Source organism: Hippichthys cyanospilos, chromosome 2, assembly GCF_059441005.1.
Source record: "Hippichthys cyanospilos isolate Australia breed blue-spotted pipefish chromosome 2, RoL_Hcya_1.0, whole genome shotgun sequence".
Taxonomy (NCBI): Eukaryota; Metazoa; Chordata; class Actinopteri; order Syngnathiformes; family Syngnathidae; genus Hippichthys; species Hippichthys cyanospilos.
Window position 1 is genome coordinate 10,771,551 of NC_142370.1, and position 18,316 is coordinate 10,789,866.

An 18,316-nucleotide genomic window follows, 5' to 3' on the forward strand; every position below is an offset into this window, starting at 1 on the left:
TGGGCATTCGATGCAGAAAAAATTTAATGTAAATTTATTTTGGAATGAAATTTATGATATGGAAAGATTGGGTAAAAAATTTAGGCTCAATTTAGAACTTTTACAATTGCTTGAATGTTCTGCAAATTTGAAAACTGGAATAGTTCACAAGTTGCCCTGCTTAGAAGTTAGATGTTGGAAAAGGAACTAAATAACGTGATCACGTAATAGTTTAGAAAATAGTATACTAGTAAATAGTATTAAAAAAAAATCTTGGGATTTGCCGTCATCGGAAAAGTTACCACGTTGACTTGAATAAGCTGAATATGTTGAAATTGTAACTCTTTGAGTTTGTCAAGGAATGTGGAGGGAGAAGTGAATCATGTAGAACACTTTTTTTTCAGGAATTGTAAAAAATTCTGACGAATAGATGGCCAGAATGTTTTGAAAAAAATATTCAAAGCAATGTCAGCTTCTTACCTGAGCAAGGCTGAGACTCTGCACGTCAGCTCCATTTATTTTGACAATAGCATCCCCTGGCTGCAGAGTGTTGCACTGCTTCCTGTCCCAGACTCTCCTGACAACATTCATGCTGCCCCCCGGCCCACCAGCCATCATGCTAAAACCCAGGCCTCGGTCCGCTTTCGTTTGCGCCAAAGCCACCGGTACCAGCTCACCCGCACTTGCCATCTTGCGGGAATTGACTGCCGCGGAGCTGTCGTCGCCGTGGAAACCATTCAAGCCTCCGCGGCGGGGCCTCTCTGGTGTGGGAGGGGCCTGGAGGTGAGAGGGTTGCGGTCTGAAGAGGCGGGCGTGAGCACTGCGGGGCCCGCCGGGGGACGACGAAGGCCTCCTGGGAGACTGAGGCAGTGGCAGGCGGGACACAGGCAGCGTGCAAGTGGACAGGTCGCTCTCCGAGGACTTGATGGAAGTGCCGTAACGAAAGGGATGCTGGGGGCTGGACAGCGAGTTGTTGTTGTGGTTGCGAATCATTGATGCCCTATGCATTATGGGGGGGGATTCAGAAATGGGGCTTTATTTTTACTTTCTACAATACAATGTGTCAAAGCAAAAATAAAATTCTGCAGTTTGATTACCAGTCACCACTCACTTAATTGTCATTTGCAGTTCACAATATTCACATTTTATCACCAACAATTAAGGCCAAATCTCACTATTTATTACGGGATAAAACTCCATTGCTTGTCATATTTGAAAGAGAGGGAGGTGCAAACTAGGTTGTTAGTGGAGATTAGCTAGATGGTCTTTGCTGAATGCGCATAGAAACAATCGATAAAACAATCAATAAAAACTACATATTACATACGGGCCACTGAATGTTTTTTTAAAGCGAGAGAACAGCAAAGTATAGGCATGTTTGGGGTTCTTATTTTGCATTGAATTTGAATTACTTTTGTGGAATGTGCTGAGGCACAGTGGTGTCCCCAGGGGTTGGCCAGATTTTTTTTTATTTTTTTTACATGAAACATTTTTTATTTACGCATTTCATCCACACATCCAAAATCCAATCTTGCCCCCCCTCCCCATTTCTAACCCCTGCTGTAAACTCTTGCTTCAATTCAGTGTTTACTCTGAGCATGAATTTTCAACAAACATAAATATGCTCCATGTATAACATTGGTGCTTTTTGATTTTCTTATTTTTTGTCAGATTGCCACCATCTTGATGCATGGATAATTGCAAATTCGAGTTTCTTACCTGTGTGAACCGATAGCAGAGACAACTTCGCTGTCGCTCTGGCTGGCCAGTGTGGGGTCAAGCGACTGTAGTCGGGCCAAAGTTCTCAGGGACCGAGGTGGGCGCGTAAGGGGCAGTGAGGCGGTGTTGCTCAAACTGGAGCGTCTCAGTGATGACTCTCTGCTGGCAAAGGAAGTGGCGTTCCCGTTGGCGTCCAGAATCACGCCGGGCTCCACGTAACCGTCGTGGAGCCCATTGAAGTGGGGAGAAAGAGTGGGGCGGCGAGGTCGATGATGAAGAGGCTCAGGCTGCGAGGTGGTGGGAAGTAGGACAGAGTCGTCGCAGTCGAGCAAGTGCTCTTTGGGGCACCCGTCGGGGTTATAGAGCATGGGGTATCCCCTTCTGACTGCGATGTCCACGCCGTGGCCCACGGGGACCGACTTGAGCATCTCCACCACCTTTTTGTGAGACACTCCCAACACGCAAACATCATTGATGTACACCAGAATGTCCGCTGCGAAAGCACAATAGGACACAATAAAAAAATTACATGATGCTTTTATTTGTTAGAGCCATAGTCAAGTCCACCTTTCATGAATACAAATCAAGTTCAAGTCTGTTTCAAGTTCGAGTCAAGTCAAGCCAAAGTCTAGAAGTTTCAAATCCGAGTCCAAGCCCCAATGAGATTAACAGTAAACTCTAAGACAGAAAAGCACTACTTTCACATTGCCAAATTAGAGAAATTTCATTACACTAAAAAGTCAAAAATGGTGGATAAAACCTAACTTTTATAATCCTGCTGTTAACTGACATGACTGAAAAAAAGAAGCTTTGACGCTCAGTCATTCAGTGGTTGTGTTGTAATTGAAAAAAAATTCTTTGGGTGGAGGACAATTATTTCAGGAATCAAAATATAGTTGATCTTCAAGTCCAATGGCCCAGTCTAAGACATGTATGACTCAAATCACAAGAAGTCTGAGTAAAGTCTAAGTTTTAAAAAAAAATTCGAGTCCTAACTTGAGTCGAGTACTACAGCACTTCAAGGCTACATTTAATACTTACATACTGTCATTTTAACACGATAGCACGTCCTAAAAACATAAAGAATTTGTTTTTTTGTTTCTTTCACAATTCATTCAACTTCTTTATCTATTCACTTCATCTATCTTTATTTGGCTGCTATAACGAAAAAAAAAACATTAAATAAATTAAATGGACTGTAAAATATTAAACCCTTTTTGTCACACTTTTGCTTTAATGAAATGGACATTGCACTGCTAGTTTGGTAAAAGTGGATTTTTTGAAAAATTCCCTCTGCTAGGTTGTTGTTTGTTGCAAAGGGAGTTGAATTTATTGCATCATTCTCAATCCTCCATATTTTTTTTTTTTATGTTGCCAAAGCGTGGGGCCGTTAAAATCTTGTGGTGGCACACTAAATCTAAAAGCCATGATTTCAGGATATCATTATACTGTTGTACAAAGCTGGCCAGTAAAAACTATCAGAAAGTTCATGTTTCATGCAGTTTGTGTTTTACGTTTTGTAAATGAACTTATAAGGCACAAGCTATACTATTCTTCCCTTGCTATGTCCTTGCACTAGCTTGACAGATAGCTTTTTCAAAGATAATACCTGTTGATGATTATTGCACTTTTATTAACAGTATATGACACAGAGGTGTAAAAACCATAAAAACGTAAAAAATATGAGAAATGCGAGTTTAAAATAAAATACGAAAAAAGATGCTGTCCCCAACTTGTCTTTCACATGATTTACAGTAGCCTAAGCTAGCGTGCTGACAATTTTAAGGCCATTCCTATCTTAAATAGTAAATAAACACTTTTCTAGCATCTTTCTGATACAAAATTATAATTAACTTCTACTGACGCTTCATATCACACAGAAGATTTACAATTTACACACATACGGGCTTCGCTTGGGTCAGGACACAGAAAAGCAGTCAACTTGCATAGATACCACCAGTTCTGAGTCCACAAATGTTAGAGAGCTTGAAAGTTTCTACTTTAATAAATCTTGAGGGAAAACTAAGAGTCAGAATCTGAAATAACAAACCTAGTTCCTCTAGCTTAGTTTTATCAGATTTGACAGCGCTGTAATTGTCTCAATGTTGCGCTTATATAGTCCCCGGACGCTAGAAAAGGGAAATTGGCTTTGCAGCTGTCTCATTGAACTACAGTGCTCCTGTTGAAGAGCGTCACCGCTAAATAGGCCGCCGCCTTTTGGTATTTTGCGTGGGCGTGGACAATCCAAGCGACTAATCCTCCAACACAGTTTATTAACACATATCGACTGGATCGCTCCCTGCAGGCAGTCTGCACTCGGTTTCCCTCCAGCGCTGATAGCAGCTTGTTCAGACGTTTCTGTGCCGGCGTGTTTACGTACGTCGGTGAGTCTCATATGATTTCGATATGATCGCCAGATTAGGCTGCTATGGCAGGGGGATTAACGGCTGATTACGATATACACTTGGTGCAGGAAATCAGCAATTTTCAGTATAATCCCAAAGAGTTTGGACAGAGATGTGGGGAGAATTTTTTTTATAACTGTATATAGTTCTTACCACGTGCATATAGTCCAGTTCTTGCATGTTTCATGAACGTGTTAATGTGCTGTGAGAGGATCATCAGAGGTATAATGGGAAATTATCCAATTTCAATGGAAATTGAAACTTGAAACACAGTTTTTCGGGGCTCTGAGCTGTGATTATGATGAAATTCATTGTGATGTGTTGTCATTTATTGTTTACCTTGTAGTGAGTCCTGTGGTTTTCATACGTGAGATTTTTACAGGGTTTCTGTTGGTATTAGCAATCTAATGCCTTTTGGTGTCGTGGTAGGAACAGAACAATTTTCACTTCAAATGAAGAGCAAATTAATTGGAACGTGAAACAACTTATTGTACTACTATTTGCATTACTCATTAATTGTATTAGAGTGGACCCATTTGCAAAATGTTGTATGCCTTTAATTTTTTACAGATTAGAATAATTGTTACATGAGCTTTCATCTGGAGTTGCTGAATAAAACACATTTAAATATATTACTACAAAAGGTAATTCCAAAGTTTGATAAATCATATATGGGTGGCACTGCACATATTGTTTTTAATTTGAAAAATGCTTTTCACTGTTAAGGGGGTACTTGGCTGAAAAAAAATACAGTATTTCACAAAGGATATATCATTGGAAAAAGGTTGACAACCACTTGTTTTATATAAAACTGTTTTTCTACACCCTGGTGTGCCTTCCACTGGATACTTCCAGGAGTACCCGTACCCTGATTTGAGAACTCATTCATCCATCCTTTCACAAACTCCATACAGGAAGGCCAGAGCAGGAATCAAACCCCTGTGAACTGAGGTGGATGTGCTAACCAGTCTGCCACCATGCCGCCCCATTTGAGAACAAACGGTCTGTTTTATTTCTGGCTTTTCCGCTGAAAAAGTTTGTCACTAATGACAATGTGCATCCATAAAATAAAATAAAATAAAATAAAATAAATAATGTCATACAATGTTTATCAAGGGAGACACTACAGTATGATGCAATTTAGCATTAAGTTGCTCATGTTCAAATGAATTTGCTCTTACTTTGAAAAGAACACTGTGCTGTTTTTGCCACAGCAATAAAAGTCATATAATTAGATTTGGTTTTGCCTTAAAGTCCCTCATGTATCCCCAGTTGAGAACCACAGATTTAAACAATTACAATTATGTACTCTGACGAGCATAATTCCTCCTGCGCGAATGTAATAAAGTACCATAAATGTAGTACAGAACTGCGCTGCATTCCACCAACTTTTGTAATTCAGTTCAATGCCTAGCAGTTCTGCACTGGTGTGGCCAATGGCACAGGCGGCTGCCATACGCTCAGTCAGTCACCTGTCTTGAGGACTGAGGGTCCGCTTGAAGTCACACTATAGACCTGAAGGAACTCTCTTGGCTTACTGCCTCCAACAATGTTGAAGCCAAAGCCCCTGGAGCCCTTGATCAAATGTGTGCACACAAGAAAACCCTGGAGCTCATCTGGGAACTCAGTGAACCCTGAAAAAAAAAACAGTGACACCAAAACAAGGTGAGATAGCATGGACGTTCATTTACCTCATCATAAAAGTGTAAGAAGGAGCAACAATGAAAAGACAGCCACAATTTACACCATTTAAGTTCTTTCATGTTCAACCACTGGCAGTATACTACAAACCACACACACACACACACACACACACACACACACACACACACACACACACACACACTTGTACCTATGTGGTTATTGTAACCAAATCCTATTTATATGAAAAATACTAAACTCTGCATCTCCCAATATACACGCTGGATCAAAAGTCTTTGTCTCAACAGTCTTTGATGGTCATCTTTGATTCAAATATCAACATTAGAAAACAAATCTAGTCGTTGCTTTTTGTAGGTATAAAAAGAAGGATTAAAGAGAAGTTCAGTACTTTAACAATAACCAGGCTGTGCTCAAAATCCTTCCTCTTTTCAGTCTTCTTTCAAGTTTTGTCAAACAAAACAGCACGTCGCCATCTAGAGGCTATTTGGAAAATTTGACCCAAAATGAACAGAAGGCTGAACAAAATTGTTGAACCGCACAAAAAAAAAATCTGCAAAATAGCGAGACCGCAAAGCTAGAACCTGTGGCGAACTGTATTTCCAAAATTCTTCATCTTAAATTCCCCGTTACACCATTTTACAAAAACGTCAAGAAATAACACGTAGAGCACGCTGCCAGCCTCGCTTGACGAGCCTGGCGCTGCGCCACAGCCGCCGAGCTTTCGGCCTTAATCACTCAGCCGTCGCAGTTCAGCCAAAAGCTCATTCCATCTCATTTGACTTCAACCAGCTGGCTGTTGTTTCCGTACTTGACAAATGTGAAGAGTCATTTAGGCTGCTCCGCGCTGACACGTGCCGCTGCTTTCCCAATAATAATGTGCACATATAGCAAGGAAAGAAAAGACACAAAGAAGCTCACATTCGTTTTTGTAGAGCGACTCCCTGCTCGTAGCTCGAGGATTCTGCCAGCTGGTCCTCTTGTGGCTTTTGGAGACAAAACGGAACGCGAATGAAAAGGAGCGTCGGATGTACACAGACACACCTGCTGCAGGAAGAATACACACTTTGCGGTCTCGCTGAGACAAAAGGGACACAATAGTGAACACAAATGAAGAGGATATTAAAAAGTCCGGCTCACTTGTATCTCATGACACAGTACACACTTTTATACTGTAAACTGTACACCACATATTGATTACCGACAAATTAGGTGGCATGATGTGTTTTTTGCTAATAAGAGGACATGAAAGTACTGACCGGATGTATTGACACTCTCCCGGGTCGCTGAAGGCCTGCTCCCAGTCATCCGCCATCACGCCGCTCCCTCCGGCAGCGGCCCTGCTCCCCACACAGCCATTTTCCAGGACGCAAGCGGCCCCGCCGCTCGATTCCCGTCGCCCCGTGCTAGAGCCATGTCCTCCTGTTGCAAGGAAGATGTTCCGCAAATAAAAAAAAAAAAAAAATCAGAAGGGGAAAGTTGCCGTGTCAGTAAACACATGCAGCCCGCGCTGAAAAGGACAGCAGTGCCCTGATGCTGACATTTTCTGCAGAGGGGAAAAAAGACCCGAGGTCAGCATTTCTGTCGATTTCCTCCTCTCTGTCAGGGGGCAGCGTGTGTGACTGTGCATGTGTGCCACACACGGGAGAATAGCATTTTCTTTTTTCCTCTCAATTGTCCTTGAAGATGTGAGCTCCAAGGTGGATCTCAGTGATGGTGATCACAGGTCAACGCTAGCACCCCCCCTTACAGTATGACTCTGAGTCTAAATGATGACTCAGCACAAGCCGGAGGAGATGACTCCTTTCTTTTTGGACCACACCCAAATTAACTCTTGGCATGAATAGTGGACAGACATCCAAAAGCAACTTTCTTTGTGGTGTCACAATTGTGCATCAACAGATGTTATTCCATTCACTGAACAGTCATTGAGAGGATTTTAAAAATATTTAATTGAGTGAAAGCAGACGTATGGAGACATCAAGCAACAACCTATGAACATCTCAAGCTGCAACTAAATATTGTTAAAATAATAAAATTTGGATTATTTACTAGATTGGATTAAAAAAACTTTTAATTTTCCTCCTTTTTTTTTTTAACAAAAACGGGACCTATTATGTGGCGGCCATTTTTCCACTTGCTGTCGCCTGAAAATGACATCACAGTTGCTCAGAGGTCAGGTAACAACCAATAACGGTTCACCAGTTTTCTGAGTTTGGTCATGTGACATTCACAACCTGAGCCGTGACTGGTTGTCACCTGTGCGCTGAAAAACAGTGATATCATCTGCACGCGACACAATGGCCACACCCACGACAAAGACAAGTGTCTTTGTCCACAAACGCAATATTAATCTTAATCTTGTGTTTAGATCAGTGCTTCTCAATTATATTTTGCCAAGCCCCTCCCAGTAAAGAGAAAAAAAATCACGTCCCCCCCACCCCCACTCCCAGACACGATGACAATCAATAAGAATATGATCTTTAAAAATTGTAAAAGCATGCCTACAGTAAACCTTGATCCTTTTTTAACATTAACAAAAGAAGAAACAATATAAATCAACTTTCAACCAGGTAATTATTTTTTACAGCGTTTTACACATTACAGCTTAGTCTAAAACTGAAAAAAATGACAAAGTGCATCAAACTGACTGAAAAAAAAAATGCTAATCCTTATTTTATCACAATTACACTTCACATGACAAAAACAAAGCCTTTTCCCTGGGGTCATCCGCGCATAACCCTAACCCTAACCCATCACCCGCCCCCCGGCATCACTTTGTGCCTCCCCCAGGGGGGCCTGCCTAACTATTTGAGAAACACTGGTTTAGATGAATGTGAGTGAATAGAACAAATTATTGTAAAATAAAATTTGGGGGTGGGGTGGGAGCGGGTTAGACTTCCCCTTTGAAATATTCTCTTTTTGCAATAAATTATGCAGCCTTATGACACGAGACATTCTGCTTCCTTTTTCCATGACCTTTCATTTTCTTTTCCTTGGAAGCGCAGGACTGATCCAGTTAGCGCCATTCTTACTTGGCCTAAGGGCAGCCCGACCTTGCCGTGGAGCCAGTCCAGCAATCGATGAAGCCACAACCCCACTGAGAGTTTCCAGCATGCTAATCGCACCAATGATTGATTCCTTTCAAATGCAGGCCGGGACGACGGGGAGGGGTCGAGCCAGGCAATTAAACTCACCCGCTCTTTTTAGCACCCGAGGTTCAACTTAAAGATGCTTGTATAATCAAACTGGGATTCATCGCCTGACACTAGGGGCGTGTATTTGCGCCTTTAGTGAACATTTGCGCAACTGAGACCACCGACCACTATTACATCAAAACTAGAGATCATTGATACTAATATTGCAATATCCTCCAGCCTATTCATATGTGTCCTATGCAGCCGATATCAGTGTGCTAAGTAGAGGACACCCTGGTCTTTTTGGTCATTTTTGTGTTTGGGTGGGATGCAATTCACTTTACTGTCTGACAAAACGGGCACAACAATGGAGAAGAATGAATAAGATGGAGCTTTGGAGGATGTAATATGCTGGAGCAGTTCACAATCAATACGGTGTTTTTCTCAAACACAATTTAAAATTGGAAATTGAAATAAAACAGATCAACAGAGATGCTGATTATTACATGTGTGCAGTATTGTGCAGCTAGTTACTTGTCCAACAAATCAACCAGTCAGATGATGGGAAGAATGCTGATTATGTTGCAGACCAGTTAGCTGACCCTCTGAAGAAAATTCTAAAATCTCTTTTGGGAAGAAACGGTCCCATCGTGTGGACCAGCCCTTCTGATTATGGAGGCACTGGGAAAATTACTTACGTGGCGACACAGAGGCTGAAATTTAATTGGACAAAAGAAAAAAAAAAACGAATAAAGTTAACATTCACGTACATGTACTGGAAGTAGTGCAGCCAAGAGAAAATGATATAAATCAAAGCAATAAACTGTTTACAATCCACTGATGCAATTTCGTGGAACAAATTCAATGGTGCCTTGAGGGTTGAATTCATGCAACTCAAAACTGTCTCAAATCACCTTTCCACATTGAAACAAATGGAAACTACCATCGACACATTCCAGCCTCCTCTACAAAAAAACACAACATTTTTCTAACGTGTTTTTTGTTCAATATAATATCTATTTTTTCATATGCTGTTTACTGAGCCGATATAGGCCGAGTTTAGTTAACTCTCAGATCATCAGTGCAGCGCTAGTATTACTCAATTCAGGCAAAGAAAATACAAGTGTGAGTACTTATATATTGTCAAGGTACATGTTGCTGCACCTTTTCTTTTCAATCCATTGCTTAAAGCAGTGGTTTTCAAAGTGCAGTCCGCGGACCCCCAGGGGGTCAAGCATTTTTTGCCCTAACCCTAAATAATTGGCATCAACCTTTTTTTTGGGGGGGGGATTGATCCGGTTTGTTATAATGAGGTATGCAATTTGCAAATGTTATTTTCGAAAGTTCAGTATAGCCGAAAAGTAACAAATATACTTGTTGTTAAATTGAATATGTCGCTGAATAAAAAGGGCACTTATGTTTGGCTTAAATGATCTTTATTTTTTTCCGCAAACATTTGCAATGGGGGTTCTTGAAAAGATTCTATCTAAAAGGGGTCCCTGATTGTAAAAACTTTGAGAACCCCTAACGTGCACACAGACAAAAATTCTCATTAGCGTTAGCATTAAGATAGTGGATTGAGAGGCTATGCTACAGTTGTTTTAACTGCACAAGAGGTTATTGTTTTTGTCTTGTGTTGAGTTTGATAGTCAACTCCAACTAGGAGAAGCAATCAAACATAAAAAAAACCAACAACAACAACTTTGTTTTGGACAATTGCTAACCGTTATGTCGATACTTGCCCGGAAGGCCCAAATCATCGTCGCTACGCTCGGCTTGAGCCGCAGCCTTCTCCAGGTTGTTAAGTGACTTGCTGCGCGTGCGGAACTTTCGGAGCAGGTTGCGGTGTTCCTGGTAAGTGATTGGGGGGGTCTCTGAGCTGATGTGAACAGGGCGCGGAGTGCCGTAGTAATTCCCTGAGACAAACACAAAGAGAAGCGCACACTGAAAAGAGAGAGCATAGTCATTTGTTCTTTTAGAATGACACAATCAGACTTTTGGCAGACAAAAGTTATTTGTTGTATGGTTAAATGCAAAACCTTAAATTCTCTAGGTTGATTTAAGTAACAGTAAAACTTCAAATGGATTTTCTTTTTTGGGGGGGAAGATGTATTCTCTGCCAAAGCGCTGTTTGTTTTCCATTTCAATGCGGATCACTTCTACGGTGAGAATACACTGTATTGTAATTTACCAGCAATTGTCAAATGGGGGTATGAGTACCACTGAGGATACATGAAAACATTTTAGGAGGATTGTAAGATTTAACATGGCTTCCGCTTCTGTCTAGAATTCTAGTTTGAAGCTTTGTAACAGGGCAGTGCAGTGACAGGAACAGTACAGTTTTCTTTTCAAAATAAAAGCAAATTAATTCAAACATCACAACTTATTGCTGCATTGTGAATAGTGACTACTTTACAAAATATCGATGCCTTTACTTTGTTAAGGTTTGTACGAACATGTATTGCCCTTAGTCATGCAATTTTTCGACAGGCCGACCAGAAATGAAAACAGAAGATGTTACAAGATCCACTGAGAACCACTGTAATATAAAATACAGAGTGTTTTGGGGATCTTTTATTGTAAATAAAATGTGGTAGTGCTTACTTGCAATGTATGAAATAGATTAAGGGCTAAGTTAGGGGGTACACTAAGCAGAGCAAAACATTTTGGAATGGAAAAAAACGATTTGAAATCAGAGTGCTGTGCCACGTGAGTCTGATTTAATGAACCCTGAAACAACATTTGTAGTTTTATCCACGTCATGTGTTTTCTTCTGGCTCATTTGCCATAAAATTGTGTCACTAATGGTTTATGGTAATGCACATCCATAAAAAAGTCTAACAAAATGAAGCCAGAAAAGGTTTTGCAAAGAATTGACTAAAACACAATTCAGCAATAAGTTGCTTCATGGGCCACTTAACTTGCTCTTATTTAGTCAAAATTTACTCCTTCCGTAACGGCAATAAAAAGCACTGAAATAGATTTGCAGCTACCTACAGTATAAAACTCTGTGAAACCCTGAAGTGTCTTCACTACCACCGTTTGAGAACCACTGGACTAACGTACAGTATAAACTGGAATTATGTACAGCTATTGAGTGCAAAATGGCTGCCACTGAGCCAGTTGGGATGACTTGATTTCTCCCTTCCTTAAGCCAAGAATGACTTTAAACTGCTTGAAAAATCAAAAGGACTCTATATGATTTTCGTTCCATGCATGGATTCGAAAGGTTACGACTTGTGACTTCTGACTTGTTTTTCTCCCCCTCCTTTTTTTTAATTTACACAAGAGTAACAGACTACGTTTACATAATTACATTATGATATTATTACAGTGAGTTCTCGGTATCTGTTTCAGCTGCTGAAGACAAAGTCCCCTGTTGATGCCAAATTTCAACCCGGGGCGACCTGACGCGAAGTGACGCTCGCTTGGACTGCTTAGCATGAGCCACGTGCGTCTGTCAATTTCATGTGAGGCGGGTAAGGCCCACATCGTTTATTGCTGCTATTAAATGCTCATAAATTATGGATGCTAATACATGCAGCCGTTTTAATCATACGCAGCACACTGAGCTGAACCAAAAGTGGAACCCGTGGGGCATTTGCCAATTGAGCTACCAAAGGACATTAGAATGCAATGTCTCTCTTTTAAGACATCATGACTGGGAATCTTTTTCCTATCAGTCGATGATAAAGTCACTCAGCTGATGCTAGCGTTGTTTCATACACGCATATACAAGGCAGGCATGTACTTTCAGATTGAAGGTCCTTTTTTTGGTCCGTGGGCATTTTTTTTTCATCTTAATAATTTAAATTATGGGTGGATTGGATTATTTGTCAAATATGGACTTTGAGAGTGTTCCACTTTGATATGGACATATTCAACCATAGAATACAGTTCTAGAGCCGCCGATCCTCACAAGGGCCGCAGGCCTGCTGGAGCCTATCTCAGCTGGCTTTGGGCACGTGTACTCAAAGTGCTAATTATAGACATATTTACAAAAGTTATTTTTTCTAATTATACCCTATTTATCCCGAACAAATTTATGCCGGTCCATTAATCATCATTCATCAGCGCCTTGGGCCCCCTTCATTGTCAGTCCACCAGTCTATCGTTTTAATTCAATCAGTCTTTCGTCATCACTTTGAATTTCTACAAATTCTTGCTGGTCCGTCATGGGTGTGACTTACCAATTCCGACACTGGCCACTTGGTGAAGAATACAGTGACATATGAAAACCCAGTCTATGTCAATTCTAAGTTCCTCTTTTTTGTTTGTTTTATTTTTTTTGGCATTTATCTGCAAAGGAAGCGCCCATCAGTCATGGATGAGTGTGCCCTTTTATTTTATAAAAATGAAACGTGTATGAACATGTTTTCACAGTTAATTCTTTATTGAGTTGATCCAAAATATGGTCAAGAGAAATATGAATGCCAAACCCTTTCAGATCTGCAAATTAATAGATCATTAAATGGATATTCATTTTTAAGTTGTGTTCTCAATTTTTGTAATGCTTGTGAGTGCAATTGAGTGGTTATTGGCAAAAAACAAAAAAAAATTCACAAAAATGAAGTCAAGTTGCACAGTTGTGGGTTTTTTTTTTTTAACAGAGATTTAAATCACAACCCTGAGAATTGTCAAGCAGAGGTTCTAAACACAATGTTGTAAATTAAAAATATTTACGCTGTTTCACGCTGACGTGAAGCAATTAGAGGCACGATTAATGACGCTTGCCACTGTGTAATAAAGCGCTCGGCGACTACCTTTAAATTTGCCGCTCTCCAGCAGCGCTCCCGACTCCTCCAGGGAAAAAAACTCCTCAATGGAGACAAAGTTATAGTCCGTCCCAGGGCTCTCCCCCACTCTAGGCGGTCTGGTCGTACCTGAGAATGGAAGACAACATAAATTACCAAGTCGAACAGCAAAGCAACAAGGCCGGAAATGCTGTAAGCTCTTAAGTGGATGATACGTCAATTAATCAAGGAGTGTGCTTTTTATGTGCAGGTCATAAATCAACACAGAGTAACTGAACTCAGTGTTTAAGCTAAACGGCAATTCAGCAAGCTATAAATAGTCCCAAGACCATGCTTGAAACAAATGCCTGCATGACTGGCTTGAAAACGGCTCTCAAGTTTGGAAAGGTAAACGAAGACGAGGCTATTGAAAAGATTCTTCAACATATTCCGATACATTGCTTCTCACTGACAGTCCAATCGTAGGATTCAGATATGTTTGACATCGATCGTCTTCAAAAATTCTCCTCCACTGGTGCATACTCGCCGACACTGGGTAGTGAAAAAACGGGGGATTTGTTTGATGAAGATCAAGATAAGATTGACAATTGGGACTCTCCTGGGGAGAGTTTTTTAAAATTGACCATTAGTGTGACGACGCTTTTGAACAAGTGGCAGAATGCTTGATGGGTGCTTATCAAGACATGTTTATAATATTTGCTAATGACTTCATTCATTTCCTACCGCTGGCATTAATCAAAAATCCGTTTGAACTCATGAAGGCACTGCAAGGGTTATGGGAGATTTTACCAGAGTTTCCGAAGGCTAACTAAATGCTTTTTAATTGCATAATAAGAACAATTCATTTATTTTTTGAAGTCGAGAGCAAATTAAGAAGAGGAAGCAACTTATTGCTAAATTACATTACTAAAGTGACTATCTGATTTTCCACACTATAAGGCGCACCGGACTATAAGGCGCACCCTCAATTAATGACATATTTTAAAACGTTTTCAATCACAATATAGTAATACTCAAAGTAATAACAATAATAACTCAAATAATAACTCTAAACTCTCAACAGCATAATAACTGAATGTCAATATGACCAACCTTGTTCAACTGTAAACACACAAAAGAAACAGGTAAAGCTTACTTTATCACTTCATTCCCCATCTATGAATCCCAAACTCAATATTGATCCATATATAAGGCCCACCTGATTATAAGGCGCACCATCAGCTTTTTAAAATTTTTTTTAAGGCTTTTAGGTGCGCCAATAGTGCGGAAAATACGGTAGCCTACTAGCAAAATGTTGGATGCCTTTATTTTGTTAAGATTTATAAAGATGTGTGTATTCCATTCTTAGTGACACAATTTTCCAGCAAACAAGGCAGATATAAAACAGAGGATTTTTTTGTACATGTTGAATGAAATACGCCAATAGATGCCATTACAAATGTAGTTTGAAAGTTTAATAAATCAGACACAGATGGCACAGCATTCTTTTTTTTTTCTTTTTTTTTTTAAATGCTGTGCACTGGTGAGGCGGTACTTGGCTGAAAAAATATTGCACGGGGGTCCATCACTGGAAAAAGCTGATTCAAACCATAAGTCGATTGAAAAAATATCCAAATTTGCAAAGCTGTTATCTGCGCAAAAGGTGCTTATTATGAAGAATTTAAAATCACATTTTGGTTTGAAAAACATTTTAACTTTAGTAAAAGATCCCTTAGAAAGACCACATAATTAATTTACATTGAAGTGAAATAAATACAAACATTGAATTAAGGCATTTCCAAGCTTTTGACTCGGTGTACTTCATTCCCTCTCCCCATTTAAAAGACTGTGATGTAATATGTTCCAGGTTTTTTTTTTTTTTAAATATTCTGTAAAAATCCTTACATATAACTTTTGCGGTCAGAGCTATGAATTTACAGCATGTGCAGTCGTTCTTGTTGCCACGTAAAAATAGCACCAGTACGAGTGGTCAGATAAATGATGGTCACTAATTTTTGTGTGTCCCAAGCATTGCCAAGTTGTCACTTGCTGCACGCCGACTGTCGCATTCATCACTTTTATTGGCTGCCGGGCTCTCCCGTGGGAGAATAGGGATTTTTCAAGGTGATTTTTCAAGCTCAAGGTGATTTTCTCCTGGGAAACCAAAGACTTTTTTGAGAGGTCGGATGAGGTGTAGACGAGGTGCAGTTATAAATGAACAAGATTTTTTTTTTAAGAGGATTTGTCCAGTTGTCGGCACCATAAACAGTTTGTTTTAGCGCCTTACCCCAAAGGTTGTTGTTTCTTGCTCGCTTTTAGACCAAGGTCACAGAGAATCAATTGTGACGACAGATCATCGATCACCAGAGCGCTCTCTTCTTTACGATGGCAAGAGAAAGACTTTCACGGTGCCTCATTAATATTTAATTCAATTCCTATTGATCCGGCAAAATCAAAAGGCCTTGCTAAATGAATTGCCCGTATCACCGGGAGCTCAACGGCACAAAAGTTTTGGTTTGTTGATGACTGTGCTCTCCATCTGGGACTTTTGACAAGAAGGGTGTACTGACATTTAAAAAAAAAAAAAAAAAAAAAATCAATTTTGATTGATGGCCTAGTTTTGATCACATATTTAAACTTGATACATTCCTTTTGTCAAGTGTTAATGTTAGCCTTTTGTATTACAAGTTAAGCTTTATTTATCCAAGTAAGACAAAGGGGAATATATTCTTATTTACAATCCTGACATGGCAGCAGAGTAAAACACACAACAAGCCAAATACAAAGAAAACAAACTCAGGGTAGTATACATTATGCCTTGCAGTAGAGTAAATTAATACTTATCATATTTTTTTCACTATTTTTTTCAGTACTCCCTAACCAGTGCAAAGCATTTTGGGCTGAAAAAGCCCCTACCAACTTTGTAACTACATTTGTAGAGGTATTTCTGGGTCCATTTTATTTAGGAACTCCAGAAGACAGGTCTTTTAACACAATCTGTTTTATTTCTGGCTCACTTGCTAGGAAATTGCCCGGTGGAACTTAATGCCCTTTTTGAGCCTCAGTTGGAGGATAAATGCAGCACAGATGAACGTTCTCCTAAGATTGCTGTACCTATTTAGGAATCTATTTGTGGAAGTGGATGCCAATCAATTAAGAGAATGGGACCAACTGATTTCAAGGTTCATTTGGCATGGCCAAAAGCCGAGAATAAGGTTTGCCACACTTCAGCGTCCAAAGAAGGCTGGAGGTTTGAGTCTCCCTTACCTGAGGAACTATTACAAAGAACCTCAAATAATACCAATCCGATATTGGTATCATGACACATATGTAGCCACGTGGAAAATGTTTGAGGTGGGGTTGTCGACTCAATTTCCCATTCAAGCCACAATAGCAGATAAGGGACTGATGGGCAAATTAGAGAGGTTGGAGAACCCATGGATTTCGCACACATGTCAAGTTTGGCAGTCAGTGGTCAATTCTTGTGGGTTTCATCTTTTTTAGCAGCGCTGTTGGACAGACCGTCCCGCTCCCTCTTGTTCTGTATATAGTTCTGGTTTTGATCTCCATAACAATTTCAATTGTCAACAAGAGATTGGGAGCACATGGCACAACGTTACGTCAGGCAGGTCAAGGTATTACTTTGCCTACCCCTGTCGGATAGTTGATTTGGAGGCGATACTCAAACAGTGATGAGGGGAACTGGCTGGCAAAGAAAAGCAGACATGCCAGGAGATCTATGTCTATGATTTAAGGACTAACACGTCTTTTGATGGACCAATTAATACGCCTGACTCACACGAACGTTTGGACACTCATCAATTTTAGCAAAAATCTGGATTGTGCTCTGTTTTGTTTTATTGTATAATGTGTGGATTAAGGCTGTTCCAAATAAACATATACAGTCATTGAAAAAATAATACTCCCTTCCATTGTTGTCTGTCCGTCATTTTTGTAATTTTACCCAAACTATATTCATCGGTCTGTCTTTTCGCCAGCCAACCATTAATGGCAAATGTGTCGGCAAAATATGCAGTATACTGCCCACTAGGAGACATATACATCAGGCTATTTGAATGCCATGAACTTAGAGAGTCATTCTTTCCAAAACCATTCATAGAGAGGGTTGCATAAAACAATATACACGTTTGAACAAGTGCTACAAGTGAAAAGCAAAGTTAGGGCATTTTTGGGGGGGAGTTTAAAAACTTCTACCTTGCAATTTCCGGCTAAAAGCCAACCAGAGTGAGATTGTCACTTTGTAATGTCCTCAGTGATTACTTGAATGCCGTGAGCGCACTAGAACCGTCAGAATGCTTTGGTTAACTATGTGCAAGCGATTCAATCATTCAAATCATATTTAAAAAGCAAAATAACACAAGAATCTCTTAATACTTAATTCCAAAATCACTTTTGACTTTAGGACTGCACAATGAATAAAATCTAGTCCATCAGTCTTAGTCCATTATACTTAAAAATATTTTTTTATTCAGCAGTCCATCAGTATCGACCAACTGCTCATCTCTGAAAATAGGTATGGCATTCACAGAAGTAGTAGTATAGTAGGTAGAACATGGGCACAGAATAATAATATGCCCCCATGAAAAAAGGTATAATGGGCACACAAAATACACACGGCCACCAACTAGGCAGTTACAATGTGCACAAAATACTGAATGCTTGT

The 18,316-nt window shown here is 40.0% G+C and overlaps 1 protein-coding gene and 1 long non-coding RNA gene across 2 annotated transcripts in view; one reads left to right on the forward strand and one right to left on the reverse strand.

Annotated features, from left to right (window-relative positions):
- The window catches only part of magixb (MAGI family member, X-linked b), a 60,679-nt gene that overhangs the window by 14,764 nt on the left and 27,599 nt on the right, over window positions 1-18,316 (reverse strand). Inside the window, 7 exon segments of the mRNA XM_088407775.1 lie at window positions 460-979; window positions 1,699-2,191; window positions 5,576-5,737; window positions 6,684-6,748; window positions 7,022-7,184; window positions 10,642-10,815; window positions 13,663-13,782. Of these exon segments, the coding sequence (XP_088263901.1) occupies window positions 460-979; window positions 1,699-2,191; window positions 5,576-5,737; window positions 6,684-6,748; window positions 7,022-7,184; window positions 10,642-10,815; window positions 13,663-13,782 (1,697 nt within the window).
- LOC148427231 (uncharacterized) lies at window positions 3,976-9,390 on the forward strand. Its single transcript, XR_015864753.1, has 2 exons — window positions 3,976-4,082; window positions 8,771-9,390. It is a non-coding gene; the product is annotated as an uncharacterized LOC148427231 (long non-coding RNA).